The 23,020-nt window shown below is 43.4% G+C and overlaps 1 protein-coding gene across 2 annotated transcripts in view; it reads left to right on the top strand.

Annotated features, from left to right (window-relative positions):
* LOC143481487 (complement factor B-like) overlaps positions 1–23,020 on the top strand; it is a 52,260-nt gene that overhangs the window by 18,150 nt on the left and 11,090 nt on the right. The window contains exons 2-6 of one of the 2 annotated variants that reach the window (XM_076979527.1): positions 15,852–16,052; positions 16,150–16,335; positions 16,446–16,619; positions 16,790–16,876; positions 19,323–19,456. The exons of the other annotated variant lie outside the window; for it this stretch is intronic. Of the exons in view, the coding sequence (XP_076835642.1) occupies positions 15,852–16,052; positions 16,150–16,335; positions 16,446–16,619; positions 16,790–16,876; positions 19,323–19,456 (782 nt within the window). The remainder of the gene's footprint in view (positions 1–15,851; positions 16,053–16,149; positions 16,336–16,445; positions 16,620–16,789; positions 16,877–19,322; positions 19,457–23,020) is intronic. 2 annotated transcript variants of the gene reach the window in all.

Consider the following 23,020-nt stretch of genomic DNA (forward strand, 5'->3'; position numbering starts at 1 on the left):
GAAAAAAAGCTAATTTTAAATAAAATACTGGTAAACTCATTTTATAAATTCATATTGTCATGGGCATAGAATGTGCAGGGGGGAAGGAGGAAGCAAACACAAGTCTATAACCAAAGAGTTTACTGAAATGTACTGAAACTGAACATTAAAGTGCACTAAAAGGAAAAAGAAAGTAAGCGTTTGATGGAAGCTACAGGTGGGGGCAGGGGCGGACTGGGGAGAAAAAGTGGCCTGCTCCAGTTTTGTTATGTCTTCTGATCCATCAAAAAGCACACCCCAGAATTCGGCCGCTTTCAGTTTTTCATTCAGTTGAACTGATTGACCGTGCAATGCACTGAAGGATCGGGCTCCCCCTTCTCGTGAATGATATGCACTGCCGACGTTCACTCCAAGCCTTTAAAAAAAGCACAATATCCTCCTCATATGAACGCATGGGACGTGCATGCTTTGCTTTGTGAAAGGCCAACAGAAAAATATTACAAAGTGCTTGACGCTGTTCTTCATTGAGTTTATCCTGCCACCCAGACGTGTGGACTCGAGTCACCTGACTCGGACTCGAGTCCGACTCGAGTCACTAAACTGATGACTTGTGACTTGACTCGACAACATCACTGAACTTGCGACTTGACTTAGACTTACCTTTACTGACTTGGACTTGGAATCGGACTTGAGCTTTAAGACTCGGAAAGACTTGAAATCCTTATTTTAACATAATAAATAAGTAATATAGAATCACATAACTGGATCATTTTGTATTAAATGGTGCTATAAAATGTGAACTGCTCAGCTCAGTTTATCCGTAACCAATCGGGGGAGAGGGGGAGAGGGGGCAGCAGTGTTGAATTTGTGCGGAAAGGACAAGCAACATACTCCCAAAAATTATCCTGTTCAATTATAAAGACTGCTGTTGTGAATAAAAGAAGAACTGTGACATGCAAGACTTGTGGAGTCAGGATAAGATATGTAGATGCAACCTCTTCAAACTTTGTTCGACATTTGAGTGCACAAACAAAAGTAAGTCTCTGCTATGTATATTTCACATAATGCCATAACGGTTAGCTAGCTACAGGGTTGCCAACTCTCACGCATTGAGCGTGAGACACACGCATTTGACCGTTTTCACACGCTCTCACGCCACACTTCCGATATCTCACGCCGAAAAAAAATATCCAGTTTATTTACCTCAGATCCACATATATGATTCAATACGTTACTAGTTCGCTAGCTCTGGCGCCATCCACCGGCGATATAACACTGAATCTGTGTCCATTTTACGTTCGCCCCCCCCGCTCAACAACTTTCGTTCGCCACAACAATACAATCGCCACTGGCTCCAGGTTAAAATATCACTCCAAGCGAACGTCAAAAGTTGGCAACCCTGCTTAGCTAGCTGGAATGTGATAACTCAGGGGTCGGAAATTAACTAATGTTAGGCGTTTGAGTGATTCGGTTCGCTTGAGTGAGTTGTCGTCGTCACCTATCCCCCCCGTTCGCCTCAGTGACTTTCTTCCGTCCGTCCGTCCCGCCGCTTTCGAATTATCGTTGGTGTGGACCGCTGATACAAGTCAAGTTGCTCATGTGGACCCTTGTAAAAGTTAGTCTGACTACCTTAATATACTACTACTAAACAACTGCATCAACTGTGTTAAATATTGAAATTACACCTGGTGACTTGACTAGGACTTGAAGTTTAAGACTTGGGACTTGACTAGATAGATGGATGGATGGATGGATGGATGGATGCATGCTAGCTAGCTAGGACCCCAGCCTCCTCAGAAAGTAGAGCCGGCTCTGCCCCTTTCTGTACAGGAAGTCCGTGTTGGTTGACCAGTCCAGCCTATCATCCAGGTGTAGCCCGAGATACCTGTAGGTCTTAACCGTCTCCACATCAACCCTCTCAATAGAGACAGGCTGTGTGGGTGGTGTCATGTGATGGGACACTGAGACGTAGTATAACTGCACTTAAACTCGTTTATTCATATCCCCACCCCCGTGCTGTCCTCCCACTCTCCCCACTCTCCTATGGTAGCCCAACTGGGACATAAAGGTAAATCTCACATCTCCCCCTTTTTTTTTTAGAATACAGGCATGAAAATGGGTCAGGGGTTAAAAAGGTGAGAAGACCGGGGGGCGGGGCATGTGACGTCATGGGGATACGGGGCGTTGACATGTGACGTCATGGGTATATGGCGACGGGGGGGGGGGGGGGGGGGGGTGGCTGCTGGTGTACGGGGATACAGCGACAGGAGATGCCAAATATTACGGAGCCCGTAAGGTGACATCATGTAAAAAATATAATAACGCGTGGCCACGACTTACTAACGCGTGCGAACAAGATAATTAAGTATTACTTTATATAAAGCCAGGTTTACCTTCCTTGGGCAGTCAGTTCGCGAACATCCCTGGGATCTGCTTGCTTTGCTGTGAAAAAATAAACTTTGTTGCCGCGTGTGAAAGGCGACATTAGTATCTCGTTCCCACGCGTTAGTAAGTCGTGGCCATGCGTTATTATTATTTTTTACATGATGTCACCTTACGGGCTCCGTAAAATATAGTAAAATCCATTTAAAAATTTTTTTGACTGTCTTGTCAGTGGATTCAATGTATGGAGCCAGATCCTTAAACGCGAGAGGCCGCTTTCGCCATTCCAGATGGCTCAGTCAAAACCATTACGTCTTAATGAACCAATAAATACATCAGCAGCGAAAATGAGTGTAAAAATACCAGGGTTCACGTGTTTTTATTTTCTAACATGGTCTAAAGCACAGGGTAGACTCAAACGACAAGAGTTTACAACTTCATCTTCAACCTTTTCAGCCCTGGCGCGAATGTTATCCTCACACGTCCCTGGATTCACCAGTTACAACTACAGACACACTAGAAAAAAAATCTCGTTTCTTATTTTATGTCACCGTTAACTACACGGGGTTGACGCGAACTTAATAGGACTATCTATCTACCTATTTATCACAAGAGCTTGTGGCTCTGACAGTATTCAACGCAGTAACGGCAGTAACTTTGTTTTACCGCAAAATATGAAAAACGATTGAAAGCGGTGTAACACTAGGTCCTGCTTCTCGTCCCGCTTAGCAGTAAATGAATAACATGAATGAAGAACGTTGGTATGACTGAAACGCTATTTGGCCTCTATGATGGTTCGGGGCGGAAACTGCTGGCCACTGTGTCATTGAAATTGCCGATTTCGGAAGTGCTCTGTTTGCTTAATGAGTCAATGATAATTAAAATATATACATATAACCTCCCGAACCCCCCCCCCCCCCCAACAAAAAACTCATCGGATCTACACGATTCACGCAGGTCACCCTTTTCAACTTCAAAACGGCGAATTTCGCCGAAAGGTGACAGATTTTCATGCCTGAGAATAAAATAAAGCTAGCAAGGCACACAAAATAAAAAAAAAAACCTCCTCAGTGCCTGTATCAGAACATAACTAAAGTAACCCTTTTGTTATGATTTGAACCCATAACATTAAACATTTACATTAACATCAATACATGAGCTTGAAACTCTTAAAATTTCCTTTTTTTTTCTCTTTATATTATGAACATACAGGAACAGTGTTTTCAGAATACTGGATTGTTTGCATTGTAAACGGTCCTCGGACCTCCCAATGGATTATTCTGCCCTTTAAATATGAGTCCCTAGTCTCTAAATCTAAGTGGCACTTTTATCTCCCTCCCCCTTGAAGTCACTCTCACGGGTGTTGTTGACCCAAGGGGAGAGCCTGGAACAGGGTCTGGAGATGGCTGCCTTGCTGGTGGTTCCTGGGGAGTCACCACTTCTGTAGTTGTACAGTCCTGCTGTGGAGTAGCTGGAACCATGTGTTGCTCATCTGTATCAGCTGTCCCTGGGACCGCCTGAAGGTGTCATCTGTTTCGGCGGGTCACATTACCGTTGGCCATCTCCACCCAGTAGGATCTTGGCTCTCTGGTCTTACTGATGACTCTGGCTGGCGTCGTCCATCCTTGGTCTCCATCAAGCTTAACCTTCTGACCTGGTTGCAGCTCAGGAAGTGGACGAGCTGAATGTCTTCGGTTGTAGAATAATTTATAAGAGTCTTTAGCTGCAGCATCCTTTTGATGCACCATGTCCTGATTGGCTGGACAGGGCAACAATGTCTTTTCCAAAGCTGGGACAGTGGTGCGTATTTGGCGTCCTGTCATAAGCTGAGCTGGACTCGCCCCGGTTGCTGTGATTGGTGTAGACGGGAGCTCATTAATGCTAAGCAGGGGTCAGGCTGTTTAAGGATGTACTTGGCTGTTTGAACAGCTCTTTCAGCAGCCCCGTTAGACTGTGGATAATGAGGACTCGATGTTATGTGGGTGAATCCATAGTTCTGTTTAAAGTCTTTGAACTCTGATGATGTGAACTGTGTTCCGTTGTCGCTGACTAATTCCAGCGGAATTCCCCATCTCACAAACATGTTTTTAAGCTTGTTGATGACCTGCCTGCTTGTGGTGGTAGTGAGGGGAGCAATTTCAATGTCTCTTGAAAAATAATCAACGACTACAAGGAAGTTCTTACCCTCCAACTCATACAGGTCAGCTGCAATCCTCTGCCAGGGGCCATTGGGCAAGGATGTAGGCAATAGCGGTTCACGTCTCTGTGTGGGTTTGTGCTCTGCAAAAGTTGCATGATCTTACTTTGTTTGTAATTTGAAGTCCAATATTGGGCCACCACACAGTTAATTTAGCTCGCTCTCGACTTTTAGTCAGTCCTTGGTGACCTTCATGTAGTTGCTCTAAAACATTAGGTCTGAGAGCTGTGGGGATTACAATGCGATCGTGGTAGAGCACAAGACCCTCTGACTCTGAAAGCTGGCTTCTAGCTGCATAGAAGCCTTGCAGCGGTGAACTCTTTGCCATTCTACGAGGCCAACCCTTTTGGGTGAAAGTGATTACCTTTTGAAGGTCTGTGTCCGTCTGGGTGGCACTGCGGATTTCCTCCAACTTCTGTGACTTTATAGGCTTACTCGCAACTACGTTGTTTACATAAGTCTTGACTTGGCTCTCAATGTCAGACTGGCAGTTTTCTTGCAGCGGGTGTCTTGAGAGTGTGTCTGCCACCACTAACTGTTTCCCCGGAACGTGTTCTGCAACAACATTAAATCGCATCAGGTGCATTAGCAGTCTCTGACACCTCAGTGGTGTTTTGTCGAGGTCGTATGAGTTGATTAAAGGAACTAATGGCTTATGATCGGTTTGTAGACGTACGTGGCCCATCCCTTGAATGTAGCGGGCAAAACGTTCACAGGCCCATACAGATGCCAGACACTCCTTTTCAATTTGCGAATATCTGTTCTCCGCATCTGTGAGTGTGCGTGAACAGAAGGCAATGGGCCGCAACTACCCGTCGTGGTCCTGTAACAGTACAGCACCCAGGCCATAACAGCTGGCGTCTGCACTGACAACTGTTGGTCGGCCCGCATCATAATAACAAAGTGCTGGTGCTGATGCGAGCATTGTTTGTGTTTTACTGAATGCCTGTTCCTGAGACTCACCCCACACCCATGCAGTCTCTTTTCTGAGTAGATTGGTCAGTGGGTGCAGCACAGTGGACAGGCCTGGAAGAAACTTACCAACATAGTTTATTAGACCAAGTACTTGCCTGAGTTGTTCCACATTTGTGGGGCTGGGCATCTTAGCGATCACCTCCACTTTGCTGTCGTCTGGTTTCACACCGTCCGCACTGATGATGTGCCCAAAGAACCGTAGTTCCCCCTTTCTGAAGTGGCACTTGGCCCTGTTAAGCTTGAGGCCTGATGCTTTTATTGTCCGTAGAACTGCATCCAAGCGACGATCATGCTCCTCTTTGTTTGATCCAAACACAAGTATGTCGTCCATCACAACAACAGTCCCATCCAAGTCTTTGAGTAACGTGCTCATCAACCGCTGGAAGATCTCGGGTGCTGATGTAATGCCAAATGGCAGGCGCTTAAAGCAAAACCTGCCCATCGGAGTTATGAATGTGGTCAGTTTCTGGCAGCTGGAGTCCAGTGGAATTTGCCAGAACCCGCTGGATGCGTCCAAGGTGGAGAACACTTTAGCCCCAGCTAACTTAGGAGCTATATCTTCCAATGTGGGCAGGATGTATCGTTCACGTTTGACACTCTTATTCAGGCGTTTTAGATCCACACACACTCTGATCTCATCTTTATTGCGCTTTGGTGCAACCACTATTGGTGCACACCAGTCTGTTGCCCCGGTAACTTCTTCTATAATACCGAGGTTGAGCATGCGCTTTATTTCTTTTTCCACCTTTGGGAGGAGTGGAAATGGGACCCTGCGCGGTGTGCTCACACTGTATGGCACTGCGTCATCTGTTAACTCTATTTTTACAGGTTTACAGTTCAGTAGTCCTATTTCTCCAAACACATCCATAATTAAGTCACAATTAATTTCGTTTACTCTAGCAACCAGTCCCATGTGCTTTGCCACAGTTTTGCTTAGCAGGTTGCTTGCATATTGCCCTTTTATTACTGTAACCCAATACTGATATTTTTGCCCTTTATACAATGTAGTAGCAAGAAATTTACCCACACACCTGACTTTCCCTCCAGGACTGTACACTGTTTGCCTGGGCTGGGTCAGTTTAGGTCTCTGCTGTAGCTTCATGAAAGTTGTTTCCTTCATAACAGTTGTATCAGCTCCAGTATCGATTTTAAAATCAACCAGACTGCCATTCACAAGTAGCTTGATGTCCCAATCTGGATCTGAGCTTGACTCTTCAATGACTGCTGAATTTGATGTGGTTGCGGCTCCCAGGAAAAGCTCTCCTATAAAAAATGAATCCTCATCCGAATCCATTACAGTCTCAGACCTGACTTCTTTTAGCATTTTAGTTTTACATGCAACTTCAAAATGTCCCATCTTGTTGCATTTTCTACCTTTTATTTAGGGCTGGGCAGCTCTCTCTTTTATCATGATCTCTGTTACATCTTTGACACCGTTTTTTATTTTGCCCATGTTTGTGCTCTTGTACCTGGTGTGGTTTGTTGTAGCTCCGCCTAGTGCTGCAGTAATGTCGATTTTTCACCTCATTCACGGTACTTTCCACCCGCTCTGCACTCTGTTGTTTAACTTGTTCGCTCTGGCGCGCTAATTGTACTGCTCTCTCCAGTGTTAGATCCGCCTCCAGCTGTAGTTTTTGTGAGACCTCTTTATCGATTAGTCCAATAACTATTCGGTCCCGGATCTGTTCGTCTTTGCTGCCGCCAAACTCACAGTGCTGTGCGAGCTCATACAGACTCCGCACAAAAGCTTCGACTGTCTCACCGGCCCTTTGGCCTCTTCTGTGAAAACAGGCGCGCTCGTGTATAACGTTCTTCTTGGGGACAAAATGTTCGTCAAAATTTGTCGCCACGAGATCAAAGTCAAACTGAGGATTTGGTCTGGCCTCAGTAGCCACCGGAAACACAAATGAGCCATATATTGGTTCAGCATCTCTCCCCATTGAATAAAGGAGTGAGTTTACCTGCACTTCCCCACTCTCCTTATCGAGTTTTGAAGCGACTCGGAAACGGGAGAATCTCTGCCGCCATATTGGCCACTCCGCTGGCTGTGTGAAGTCAAACTGCTCCGGAGGTCCAAACTTAGCCATCCTCTTCTCAATGTCAGCGTGAAGTCTTTACCTCTGACACCATGTCATGTGATGGGACACTGAGACGTAGTATAACTGCACTTAAACTCGTTTATTCAAACAGTAGGTGCGTACATGTCAGGTGCATTCCTCTAATAATCCCCACCCCCGTGCTGTCCTCCCGCTCTCCCCACTCTCCTATGGTAGCCCAACTGGGACACAAAGGTAAATCTCACAACAGGTGGTCTGGTCCTTCGGAAGTCCACTACCATCTCCTTGACTCCATCTCTGAGACTTGATTGTATTGACTTGGGACTTGACTCGAGACTTGATTGTGAAGACTTGACTTACTTGTTACTTGTAACTTAATGACTTGTTCACATGTCTGCTGCCACCTCTCCAGGGGTCGACTGTATTTCTGATCAAGGCTGCGCCTGTTATCTATAGTTTGCAGTATTTCAGTATTTCTCGTGCTTTTCAAAAGCTGGGTGGCTGAAATTTTTTGTTCCTATATAAAAGGCACTGCTTTTATCCGTGAGACTGGGATTTTCACTGCATAATTTACAATTTCTGTGCGGTCGTCATCTGTTTGGAGCCATGCTATCACCTGCAGCCATTTTTCCGCGAATTCTCTTTTTTTTACCTTCAGTCTCAGTCTGGCATTTCTTTGGAGGTGGTGGAATACGAAAGTAATTACTTAATGTAGCATGTTTCTTGGACATGCTGATGAATCGGTGGGAATCTTAAAACCAGTAAAAAAATAATAAGCTAGTGCTAGTTATCAAATAAGCTAACTACTCTCTGGAGCCCGCCTATGTTATCGTGGCCCAAAAACGCCAAACATAATGGTGCGCTAACACGCTTCACGTTGTTATTCACGTTGCACATCAATAATTTTGACCACGCATGCGCACCTGCGCACCACTTATGTGCATCCCTGTGTATATATATACACAGTGTAGCCTAGTGTAGCCTATATATATATATATATATATAGGCTACACTACCGTTCAAAAGTTTGGGGTCACTTAGATTAGAAATGTTCTTATTTTTGAAAGAAAAGCTGTTTTTTTTTCAATTTAGCTAACATTAAATGCATCAAAAATACACTCTATACATTATTAATGTGGTAAATGACTATTCTAGCTGTAAACATGTGGTTTTTAATGCAATATCTACATAGATGTATGGAGACCCATTTCCAACAACCATCACTCAATGTTCTAATGGTACATTGTGTTTGCTAACTCTGTAAGGAGGCTATTGGATATTTAGAAAACCCTTGAAAACCCTTGTGCAAGTAGGTTAGCACCGCTGAAAACAGTTTTGCTGATTAGAGAAGCTATAAAACTGACCTTCCTTTGAGCTAGTTGAGAATCTGGAGCATTACAATTGTTGGTTCGATTAAACTCACAAAATGGCCAGAAAAAGACAACTTTCAATTGAAACTCGACAGTCTATTCTTGTTCTGAGAAATGAAGTCTATTCCATGCGAGACATTGCCAAAAAACTGAAGATTTCCTACAATGGTGTGTACTACTCCCTTCAGAGGAGAGCACAGACAGGCTCTAACCAGAGTAGATGGAGAAGTGGAAGGCCCCGCTGCACAACTGAGCAAGAAGACAAGTACATTAGAGTCTCCAGTTTGAGAAATCGACGCCTCATAGGTCCTCAACTGGCAGCTTCATTAAATAGTACCCGCAAAACGCCAGTGTCAACGTCTACAGTGAAGAGGCAACTCCGGGATGCTGGCCTTCAGGGCAGAGTGGCAAAGAAAAAGCCATATCTGGCTAATAAAAGAAAAATATTAATATGGGCAAAAGAACACAGACATTGGACAGAGGAAGATTGGAAAAAAGTGTTATGGACAGATGAATCAAAGTTTGAGGTGTTTGGATCACACAGACGAACATTTGTGAGACGCAGAACAACTGAAAAGATGCTGGAAGAGTGCCTGACACCATCTGTCAAATATGGTGGAGGTAATGTGATGGTCTGGGGTTGCTTTGGTGCTGGTAAAGTGGGAGATTTGAACAAGGTAAAAGGGATTTTGAATAAGGAAGGCTATCACTCCATTTTGCAACACCATGCCATACCCTGTGGACAGCGCTTGATTGGAGCCAATTTCATCCTGCAACAGGACAATGACCCAAAGCACACCTTCAAATTATGCACAAACTATTTAGAGAAGAAGCAGGCAACTGGTGTTTTATCGGTAATGGAGTGGCAAGCGCAGTCACCAGATCTCAACCCCATTGAGCTGTTGTGGGAGCAGCTTGACCGTATGGTACGAAAAAAGTGCCCATTAACCCAATCAAACTTGTGGGAGCGGCTTCTGGAAGCATGGGGTGAAATTTCTCCAGATTACCTCAGCAAATTAACAGCTAGGATGCCAAAGGTCTGCAATGCTGTAATTGCTGCTAAGGGAGCATTCTTTGACGAAAGCAAAGTTTAAAGTAGAAAATTATTTCAAATAAAAAAAAAAACATTATTTCTACCTTGTCAATGTCTGGACTATATTTCTAATCATTTTGCAACTAATTTAATAAATAAAAATATGAGATTACAGGGAAAACACAAAATTGTCTAGGTGACCCCAAACTTTTGAACGGTAGTGTATATATATATATATATATATATATATATATATATATATATATATTAGGGATGCACCGAAATGAAAATTCTTAGCCGAAACCGAAAACCGAAAATGAGGAAACCAAGGCCGAAAGCCGAAAACCGAAACACCGAAATACATTATGCCAATTATTAGTAACATTGGATTTATGGCTAACCTCACTAAAATCAAGGCATTGCTATTCAAAGAATAAATCAACTACAAAATTTGATTTGAAAATATTTATTTAGCACTGACATTACAGTAATGCATATTATAAAATAAAATTAGTGGTGGGCCGTTAACAGCGATACCGCTGACAACGGCCGACCACTAATTAAATTAAACTCGCTTGCAGAGAGGATAAATATATGTATTTTATACGAGTTAAATTTAATTATAACTGACTGGCCTGAAAGATAAATATAAATTCTCTCATAAAAACGTGACGCGAGTTGCAACAACATTAAACAGCTCAGGTAAACACACTTCTGAGAAATGTCGTCTGCTCGGCAAAACATAACGGGGCTCAATGTGCTCTATTAGCCTACGAAATCCCTACGACAGAGAACGGCTGATCGTCTAAGGCAACGAGTTCCATAATTTTTGGTGTAATGTCCTTTTGCCTTGGCGCCATCAATGGAAATTTTTTTTGCTAGCTTTATCCAAATAAGCGCGTGCAGGTGGCGATTTTTGCTTGCGTCATCACAGCACACTGTTTCGGCCGTGTTGTTTCGGTGATGAAAGTATTTCGGCCGAAAACCGAAAATGCAAATTTAAGCCATTTCGGCCGAAAATTTTCGGTGGCCGAATTTTCGGTGCATCCCTAATATATATACATGGCACATAGTGTATATGACAGCTTTTTTTGTCATATGGACAATATTACTTCCAGCAATAAAATGATTACAAAGAATAACTAACAAACTTAACTACTTGACCCTGACAAAGTATAGGCGAAAAACAACTGGAAAGCTACTGAAACCTACATTGTTCACTCAGTGAGTAACTTCTGCAGCTTTTCTTTTTTTTCTCTCTCAGCTTTTCAGCACCACCTTTACGTTTCGTAGATTGCTCCATCTTTACGGCAATGCGAACTTATTTTTTCATGTTTCAGTAGTGTGAACCGTGTTGTGGAGGGATCACATGATGAGTTGGACCCTCAGAGGTGTCAATGTGCAACTGGCATCTCTCTCTTGACTTGTCACTCGTGGGATACAAACAGGGAGATATAATTAATGTGGCATTAGTATGGACAAGGCTCTTTCAGTTCATGACTACTTGTATTAATAAGTGACACAGCTGCTGTATGTTTTCGTAATCCGGCCCAGATTTTCTGGGACAAGTTGTTTTTTTTTCTGATCTCCGCTGCATGCCGTCAGCCTGCATCAGCTGGCCGGCATGCTTGTTCATGTGTTTACAGGCCCAGTCCGCGGCCGCGCGCTGAGCAGATTTACCTGACTGCAGCGGGGGAGAGGTAATAGGCACCGTTAAGGCTGGATTATACTGTTGCGTATAATGTTGCGTGACCGTAGCACGACTCTGCTCTTGAAACGAAATACCATTACAATTTCAAGCATTTAAAAGTAGGCTAGCCTAAATTCCAGCACTTGGAACACAATGCAACATTAAAATTCGTCAGGTAAATGTTCCTTTCCGTTTTTGAGGGGTGTTTCTTTATACTACCACATATCGTTTCGGACAACACTGCACAGAATGTGACGCGCCAAGTATAAATGCCTCTGCCGTTCGCGGAGGTTCGCGCGAGGTGTGTGGAGTCGCGCACTACGGTCACTCGCGAAAGTATTATCCAGCCTTTAAACAGCAGCGTCACTACGGGGCTGCAGTGCGCGGCAATGACTTCTCCACGGGCCAAGTTAAACCACCAGTGGCCCACTAACCCATCTGCCCACCGGGGAAACCCCCGGTAGTAGGGTATGCCAGTCCGCCCCTGGGTGGGGGGGTTGGGGGGTGCGTGCTCAGTCACATGAAGGATGCTATGTCTCCTGGACATGATCACACTGCATCTCTGGAGCATGGTGGCTGCCTTCTTCCTCCACTGAGCCTGGTCTCACTGACTGACCACAGAGCCATGGAGAGTTGACCATGTTTCCATGGTGGAACACTCGAGGTTGACTGGACATGGAGATGCAGAGATGGACAGAGAAGGTTCCTCAGTTGGGCTCTCTTAGTTGATCAGATGCAGAAAATATTAAGGCCCATGCCGTTGATCGGGCATGTTAGCTTGGCACCTTTACCAGGGGCCTCATGCACTAATGGTGCGTACTTACAATAAACATTGCGCACACATTGTAGTAAGCCTTTATTGTGTAAAATAAAGTAAATTAATCAGACAATAAAACAGTAATTTATTCTGGCAATTTCATTGCCTTACTGAAATAACCATTCAATGTTTTTCCACTTAGCCTAGATTATATAAACATGCATGAAATGTTACGCTTGGGAGATGGCAGCGTTGGCATGACTGGAAGATATTGCTAATTTCACGGAGAGCGCGTTTTCCAGACCATTATGATTTTTTGGCCCATGATGATGACTGGCTTATAAGCCGTTTCAAATTTCCAATTGTCCTCTTGGAACTCTGTGCTGAGTTGGGTCCAGTTTTGGAGAGAGAAATGGCGAGGAGTCGCGCATTGCCAGTTTCTTTACAGGTACGGACAATGCTTGGCTTCCTGGCAACTGGCTTGTTTCAAAGAGAACTGGCAGACCGGTCGGAGATATCCCAGTCATTTTTGAGCCGTGCCATGCCAGCTGTTTTGGAAGGGATCATCTGCATGTCAGCTAGGTATATAAAGTTCCCATATGATGCGGTTGACCAGGCAAACATTAAAGCGCAATTTGCAGCGATAGCTGGTTACTCTATTGTAATCGAAGCGATCGACTGCACACACATTTCTATAAAGGCACCATCTGAGAAGGAATTTGCTTATGTGAATAGAAAGCACTTTCATTCCATAAACATGCAAATAATATGTGATGCAAAAATGTGCCTTACTAATGTAGTGGCACGGTGGCTTGGATCAACCCATGATTCGTACATCCTTACAAACAGCATGGTTGGGATAAGATTACAAGTTGTCAGAGTGCATGATGGTTGGCTTTTTGGTAAGCAACAAATTTAAAGCATTTAAATAAAAGCATTTGACATTTCCAGCTTAGAGTAATTAATTTAAAACATGGGTAATTGTTAATTAGGGGACAGCGGCTATGTGCTCAAGACGTGGCTGATGACCCCCCTTTGCAATTCACAGACTGACCGGGAAAGGAGATACAATTCTCTCCATTCTCGCACCCGGTTAGTCGTGGAGAGGGCGATTGGGCAGCTGAAAAGCCGGTGGCGCTGGCTGGACAGGACCAGGGGAATGCTCCTGTATCGGCCAGAGAAGGTGTGTTGTATTGTGAGGGGATGTGGAGTAGGGCTGCCATGATTAGTCGACTAGCCACGATTATGTCGACTATTAAAATAGTCGACGACTAATTTAATAGTCGATGCGTCGTGTTTTTTTTTTCTCTCCATACTGCTGCGGTCGCGTCTGCCTTTCTGTCCCTAACGCACATGCGCAGTAGTGGAAACCGAGGTAGACAGTGGACGACATCCCAGGACATTATACAGACTGGTATCATGGTTACCCGGCTACGGAACTCAAAAGTGTGGGATCATTTTCCGTAACCGGGTTCCGAAACGCGTGCAATATCTGCAAGGCAGAACTTTCCTTCCACGGCAGCACAACCGCGATGTACGAGCACCTGAAGCATGTTGTGGCTTATTGTGACAATGATGAAGAGGGACCGTCATCTCTGTAATCTAAATCGCTAGTTAGCTGCTAACGTTACCGTAAACAGAGCGTTAACTTTATACTTACTTATCGTGGTAACTGTAAAAGTTAACATTAGTGATGGCGATTTGTTTCATTAGCCTTAGCACGCATTCGTGTGTTTTCTGTAACGTCAGTGAGACCAAAACTTTATTTTTGTGAATAATTCCTTAGTTTCAGGTACCTACCTAATTTGATTTATATGTAGCTACGTTTGATGCCAGAGACAAATGAAAGAAATAAAAACCTAAATAAAATTCTTTATTAATGTATTTATTTTTGCGTTGTTTAAGCCAGTGCCTTATACTTATAATTGTTGCAACAAGTTGCATATTTCATTAAAGGTTTAATGAACTATGATCTTAATTGTTTTTATTTTTAGCTGAAATCTAATGATTATATAATAGCAGTTGCATTCTAGTGTGATAAGCTGTATGTTTTATATTCAATTAATGCACGATCCTATTAGTCGACTAATCATAAAAATTAATCGGTGATTAGTTGACTATAAAAATAATCATTTGTGGCAGCCCTAATGTGGAGTCCTGCACAATGTTGTGCACAGGTATGCCGTGCCATTGTTAGAGGTGGTGGAGCAACCAGCGGACCCAGCGCCAGGACAAATTAATGTGCATCCACCTTAATGTCTGACCACTTTTTTTTTCTGCCAGTGTGCGTTGTTCTGACCCCACAGAATTTTTTAAAGCATGACACACGCTGTCCCACTCAGACCGTTTGCGCTTTTCCGTAATGCCAGAGGACAGCGTGCCAAACAAACATTTGTTCCATGCCTCTACCTCATTTAGGAGTGCCTCCACTTCACATTCGGTGAAATTCCTCTTCTTTCCCCGTTTAGACATGGTTTGTGATAGATTAGAGAGGAAACTCCTCTGGTGCAGGGCAATTTTTAATGAATTTGCATATTTATAGGGGGGGTGTAACAGGAGGAGTCAGCCACTCTCTTGTGTGTGCTCAATTCTATGTTGTTTGGGATGTACAAAAGAAGTGTGCGTGGATTCTGGCGTAAGCACGGTTTGATACATGTGGATTTTTTTTGGATAGGCCATTTTCTGGATTTGTCCGTACACCAGGTTTCAGTAAGAAATTCAAGTCTTTGTACATGAGGCGCCAGGTGTGGAGACGTAGCCTGTTGCTTCTTTCATCTGGGCTTTCTGCATCAACTGGGTGATCGCCACAATGAACATGCCTGCAAAACACTCTGGGTTGGCCTTCAGACTGACTAGCCTTATCACATAGCAATCAGGCATGAACTTATTGGTAGCTGGACTGCAGGGCCATGGTCTAACTAACCAACCCCTGAACCCCCCAAAAACATATTCAGGGGTAACTATCTTCTCTGGAGCCAAGGTACTCTAGTCCTGCAGATCAGGCTATTGACCTGGCCGGCGCACTTCGGTTGGAACTCACGTCATGACTCCCTGCTGAGTCAGATGAGAAAATTTGATCAAGCCACTTAGTGGAGGATGGCAGTAGCACCAACATCCTTGATGGGCATTGGGGATACAGACATCCTGTGAATGCTGGGACTTCCTACGGAGATCAAACCCCCAGTGAGCTTTGGTGAAGACCACATCTGTCCACTATCTTTCGCATCCGTCAAATTTTGAGGAAGATTTTTACTTTCTACTAAGGCCATCAATCTTTGATTTAAGACCAGGGCTACACTGAAGCAATGAAGGCTGCCCATGAAGCAAAACCTAGCAAATCATCGAAATAGCTCTTTTCTTCAGCTTTTTCTTCCAGCTTCTACTCCATCCCACTTGTCTGCTCCTTTGCAGATGTTTCATCTTCATGTCAGTGCTCTGACAGTAACCTGACCATCAGTGGAGGCACCTTCACCCTCTCCAATATGTATAATGATGGTAGTGTACTGAAGTATCACTGCCCAGAGGGTTATTATCCATATCCTGTGCAATTTCGCCAATGTTTCAAAGGCCAGTGGGATCCTGCACCGAACAGAAAACAGCCAGAGTGCAAAGGTAAGCAGCACACCAAATGTAACACGTCTCCTTTGTAATAAATGACAGATTATACTTCATTATAGACCACTGTCTCACTATATTTCTCATTCTACAGGGGTCACATGCCCTAATCCAAATGTTTTGACAAATGGAGTTGTGTACCCATACAAGAAGATTTACTGCGTGAATGACACAACAACTTATAGGTGTAACTCTGATTACACATTCCGTGGTTCCTCCACCCGTGTATGCAAGGCTAATGGGAAATGGAGTGGTGGCACACCGATTTGTAGTCGTAACTGTAAGTACAGAGATGTTCCACTGGTCTTGCTGCTATTTGTACCAAGTTATCATTTGTATATTCATTAAAACCAGGAAGATGTTTCATGCTGAAATGTACCCAACCCACAGCTGATCACTGCCCTGATCCTGGTACTCCCCCTGGTGCCAGAAGAACAGGCCACATCTTCAACATTGATGACACAGTTACCTACAGTTGCAAAAACAACTTGAAATTGCTGGGTTCTAAAGTTCGTGTGTGTCAGGATGATGGACAGTGGTCTGGGCAAGAACCGGAGTGCTATGGTGAAGACCCTGGTCTACACATAACACACTGCTGCACATCACACTGAATAGCTCTCAAATTTGACATGTGTAATCTAGGAATAAAATTAATGATGTCCTGTACAAACTACTACTCATACTGTAAATATCATTTTAGTCACATATGTACTTTGCTGTGTTTTTCTCTTTAGCTAATTTCACATATGATACTCCAGAGGAAGTTGCAGAGGTGTTTAGCAGTTCTCTACAGACTACGTTAACGAGGCATGAGGAAACGGGTACATTTTCATATTTATTTCAAGTGACTTTGATATTTTAAATCTTAAGCATGAATAAAATACATATACAACATTATTCACACTGCCCGACCTCAGCAAGTTTCCCCTCGGCACACAAACAGTACTTGCAGTCAGAAGTTACACATAGCCAACGTGACAGGGTGTCAGCGTTGGCATGACTACGACCAGAATGGTGCTCTATCGCAAAGTCTAGCAAGCCACCTTGCGAACTGAACTTCTGGTACACGGAACCGCATAAGCCAGTGCAGCGCCACATGACAGAAACATGTACACATGTAGCAGAAACTACACTCCATACACATATGGCCAAAAATGGTTCAGCCCCTCCACAACAGCTAATAACTCCTGCCATGTGACGCAATAGTTTCTCTCTGATTTATCCAGGCAAGGCCTGAAGTGTGAGATCACCCGCTCAGAACCGTCCTGAACTTGCAACAACACGACCCCTAAACCATGGACACTCGTGTCCGTGTCAACAATTAACTGCTCGGTAGGGCTAGAGTCCTTAATTTGCCCGACTCAAAAAGAGCGAGACAAAGGCCCCTGACCGAAGTCTAAGGAGATCTCGGTGTGTCCCATTAACCCAAGATGATCACCAGCGCGCCTACCTGCTAGATCTGAAAGCCCTTTGAAGCTATCAGTCAGTAGACCGGGTCGAATCAGGGACACTGACGACCCCATGTCTAATGCTTGGGTTTGCCAGCCGGACATTCCTCAGAAGGTCACCAGGTTCCAGTGTGCATAAGAAATGGTCCAGCGCTAGCCATTGTTGGGCCGCTCGAAGGAACATTGGGTATGCCTAGCACACCAACAAGGGCATTTCAGACGCCAGGATGCCGATCTGCTCCTCGGTTTGTCAACAGTAGATTGGCCGCAGTAGATTGGGTTGGCGGCCGAAGCGAGCCTGCAGAGCCTTCCTCAGTGATGTGAGCTCATGCCGGCATTCAGCAGGGACATCTACCAGTATTCGCCAGTAAGCACCGGCCCCTGTAGTGCCAGGCAAAGATGTGCTGACATCTCTGTGTCCGTCTGTCCGGCTCAACCCGCCATGACCTCCAGTTCAAAAGCAGCCCAATCTGCTTCACAGCTGTAGCTAGGAAGACTGAACTGGCACGCTGGGTTAGTTGCCGTTGACGCCGTATCTGCCGCATCTTTTTATGAAAAGGGTTTATAATTCTTTTTACAGTGAATTGTGTCAGAATGCGCATTCAAACAGGAACTACTCGCTCGTATCACAATGGTGCACGGCATCAAAACATCCATATGACATGAACACGGTGCACACAAACAGCGCACCAACTACATGCAATAAGACAGGATGTTAGCTTAAGATAGATAGATGGATAGATAGATCAGGGGTCACCAACGTGGTGCCCGCGGGCGCCATGTCGCCCGCGAGGACGTTATGAGTCGCCCGCGGGCTTGTTTTAAAAACAGCTCACTATATTGCCATGCACCAAAGCGCTGCATCGTTTGTTTTTGCTGCTATTAGCGATTGTCCGCGGTTGCTAGCGGTCTTCCCGCTTAGCAATTGACACGCGCACATGAACCCAATCCCCCCCCCGCTCAACAACTTTCGTTCACCGCCACCCCCCCCCTCCCCGCTCAACAACTTTCTCTCTGGTAGCCCTCCGCAATAATTGGTATCCAAGAAGTAGCTCCCAACTTCAAAAAGGTTGGTGACCCCTGATATAGATACATACATACATACATACATACATACATACATACATACTTTATTGATCCTGAAGGAAGTTACACAATAGATCACAGTAATTTCACAAACAATACAAGACTATACAATACAAGTGTGATACAATACAGTACCAGTGTGATACAATACAGTACCAGTGTGATACAATACAATACAAGTGTAGTGCATACAATACAAGTGTGACAAGTATACCGACCAAAAAAGGTAAAACTGGAATTGGTATGTGCAATGTCCAGTAGTGCAAATGTATGGGATGTGCTGTAAAAGTGTCAACGTGTCAAAGTGTTGAAGTGTCTAAGTATGTGCAATGTCCAGTAGTGCAAATGTATGGATGTGCTGTAAAAGTGTCAACGTGTCAGTGTGTCGAAGTGACCAGGAGTGTGGATGTACTGACATGTACTCGTTCCTCATCTGTCCCCCTCCCTCTTCCGACTCCACTGTGACTTAACTGACAACATGTATGACCAGTGTAGCACAAATACCCAACTGACAAACATTTAAACACTTCTAACAACCATTAGAAGACCGCAGGTGTTTGTGGGTCCTCTCCCAACTGGATCAACATTACAATACATAACATAATGACAAAGTGGCTAGATAAATGGAAGAAACCAAAACAAAGACAGATAGTGGCAGGACTACATAAAGACATAAACGAGACTGACAGGTGGGAGCAGGGCTAGGCATGACAACCTGTTTTATATGTTTCAGGTAAAGAAGGGAAGAAAATCAAACTGGAGCAGGGTGGGAAACTGGACATCTACATTGCCCTGGATGCATCTGCCAGCATAGCTGAAAATAATTTTAATGATGCAAAGAGTATCATTAAGAAACTCATAGAAAAAGTTAGTATGAATGTTTTAATTGTTGAATTCCAAATTACCAATCTTAATCTCAACATTTGTGATTGTTCTGATACATTCGATTTTAAATATTCATACATTTCTGAACTAGAATGTCAAATGTCTGTAGTACATATGCACTGTGAAGTGCAGTTATTCTCTTATTTACTGTATGCTGTTCCACATCAGAATGGGCTCACAGAGAGATCATGTGACCTTTCAACAGCAATGCTAGCATAGTTTCTAGCTCCACTCGTATAGTCATCTCTTTATTCTAACATATACATTTTATATTATATTTTGACACCAATCCCAACATAAACACTTGGAATCGACTATAACGAAAAAGTTCAACAATTCTGCCATCCCTAAGGAAAACCTCAATGTGGCTATTGCTAATAGCAAAAAGCTAGCACTTCAAGAACATCAAAATGTTCTCGGTGCAATACTTGCCACTAAAGTTAAGGGATCTATGGATTTGATCTTGGTTCCTGCGTTACATGATCCACACACAGATCTACAGAAGACTAATGAAGTGGTCAAGAAAATTTGCAGTGCACTAGAAAGTGTGACTCCAGACCGATTGGACTCAAGAGGACAGGTGATCGCTATCGACCTAAAGGAACAGTCCGGTCAACTCACCACAAAGTTGACAAACTTGAAGGATAGGGGACGCAGAAACAACTGGCTTACCAGATATGGCAGAGGGCTCGGACACAGGATTCTGCTATCTAAAGGCTCGTCTTCGTAAATGGAAGGGATTAAATACTCTAAACAGGGAATTGAAACGAGACACAGGTGCAAGCACTGAAGACAGGGAAGTGACAGACAGAGGGAAACCACGGAAATGGGGAAACTAGGCAGGACCAGGGAGGAGGGCGGAGCTGGACGTGACAATGAGGACTGAGACGTTAAAATTATTCATTTATTACAAATATATAAATAGGACAAAGACAGACACAAGACAGACACAGACATGAGAGTCTCATTCAAGCATGACAACTCTGAAAGCAAGGGGGACAGTCCCCCTTGGTTATATACAATCTTAAACACAATTCAGCAGTTCTAGCAAGCAGGTTATCTTAAAGCACAGCATGTTCCAAAACATAGGTGCCCAGCAGGCTACTTTGTCTCACATATGTGTATCTCCTAATATGGACTTCCCTAGAGTTAGCAGAAGCAACTGATGTATCAGTTGAATGCGCTATCCGTTCTTACTTTGAAATCGCGGACCGCGATCTCAAGACGATGCTGGGGATTGTGACTACCAGTTAACAGAGTGCTCTTACCCTTCGCACTCTCCCTGACCCAGGGTTGCCAACTCTCACGCATTGAGCGAGACACACGCATTTGACCATTTTCACACATTCTCACACCACCATTCCGATATCTCACGCCGAAAAAAACTATTTACCTCTGATGGCGGGCCAATTTATTTATCAACCGGCGGGCCGCAACGGTTGTTGTGCACCCCTGTTCCAAGCGATCTTCAAAAGTTGGCAACCCTGCTGACCTGGGTCACAGTATAGCACACATACATAATATAAACTAAACATAAGTACATGATTACACTGAAACACACTACTTCATTATTGTCTAATCAAATGGCATGTACTAAATCATAAAGTTCATAATGATCTCTTATAATGACATGACATAATCAAGAATGACAATTTCTGTCACATGCTATAGACATGTGTCGTAGTGGATTGGTCAGGGATCAGTTGAAGTTTGTGTTTTTGCAGGCCTATGGAAAGATTTCTGTGTGGTCTGTGCCAATTTATGTATATAATCTTTCCAACACCACCCCCTCCATATATTTTTACTACACGTTAGAACTCTACGAGCATTATTGAAATATCAAAATACTTGGCAGGTTACATTCTTTTTCACACATCAGCACATCTCTGTAGTTATCTTGTTATTGAAACTGATCTTGGTTGTTTTGTTTGAAACACAAATGCCACCTTTTGATTATTCTGTCACTTACATAGACTGTATATATAATGGACGGTACATCACCATTGATTCCCATTATGAACTTCTGAAACCACCAAGATAGCTATTTAAATTGTAGCGGCCACCTCTCTTATCCCTGGAACCTTTATCACAAAGCATTAGACAATCTCTAAGCATTAGACAGCATTAGTTCTCCTATGAGAACTGGTGATTAAAACCACATTATATCACTGTACACAGATGACATTTTAGACAATTTTGACACATCCACCCAATAATTTTAATATTTTAGTGGCTTCTCTGCTACAAAATAAATTTGTCAATATCCACCTTAATGACTCTGAATAATAAAAGTATAAAAGCTCCACGTATTCAGGTCAAACACTCTTTTATCTATATGAGCAGTATACTGTAATTCATAAAAACGTACATAAGATAAACATGAACAACTTCAACACCATGTTAAGTCTGACATGAATTTAAAAACAACCATCCCAGCCCGACTTAATACTGTCAATACATTTGCCATGTATCAATTTCCTTTTCTTTATGTTGCCACTTTCTCCCCCTTCAACTTACTTAAACTCTATGATGTACAAATTTATTTGAAATGGTAGAAGGCCTCGTGTGATGGGCAAGGAAGTGCAAATAGGAAGGGAAACTGGAAAAACTGCAAAACAGAAGCAATCCCGCCATTGCTCGGTGGTTTGGCAATACCAAACTTTCAACTTTATTATTGATCTTTCCAACTCAGGGCACCGTGGCATGGAAAATCACTGAGTCTGCCAAGGTTGCACCACATAGGCTACAAGATATTTTGTTTACAACTATATGGGCTTAAGTTTCCCTGGGACTCTCCGTTTCCCCTGCTAGATTGGACTTTGCCTATATTTGGTAGATCGTCTGTCTATACTTGTAACGCCTGGCCCTGCCCCCACGTGTCAGTCATGTTTTGTTTATGTAGCCACGTGCCTTCTGTCAGTCATAGTCCCTCCTCGTTTTTTGCAATCCAGCCCCTCGTTATTGTAATCAGGTGTTCCTTGTTATGTTTTGTGCATTTAGACCTTATTTTTTGTTAGTCATGTTGCTGGTTATTGTTGTCTAAAGTGGTTGTCAAAACTTTGTCTAAGCATTTGGTCTTTTCAGCTCGGTGTTTGTGTATTTTTGTGGTAACGTGTATCAGTATTGTATGTTTGTATCATGTCATCTTGTTACTTGCATGTTGGCTTTGCCTCAATGTTGGACTGCTACGTTACACTCTATGTTGGACTACGGCGTTACACTATAATATACAGCAAACTAATTGAACACAGTTTGAAGCCTTTGTCAGTTCAATCTATTTTGAATAGGTAACTGTGAGAATTAGATATAAATATTAACTGTGTGGTCTAATTTAGGTTTATCTTCAAATATCTTGGCTCATCAACTTATCCACTTTAAAACCATTCACAGAACATCCACTACCTATATGAGATTCCATATGCAGTAACAGCTCACCTGGAATGTTTCTGCACATGTATTGGGATTGTCCAATCATGTCTAACTTCTGGACCCATGTAAACTGTTATTTGATGTACTTGAAATCTCTTACATTGCTAATACTGGTCT

This window comes from Brachyhypopomus gauderio, chromosome 18, assembly GCF_052324685.1.
Source record: "Brachyhypopomus gauderio isolate BG-103 chromosome 18, BGAUD_0.2, whole genome shotgun sequence".
NCBI lineage: Eukaryota > Metazoa > Chordata > Actinopteri > Gymnotiformes > Hypopomidae > Brachyhypopomus > Brachyhypopomus gauderio.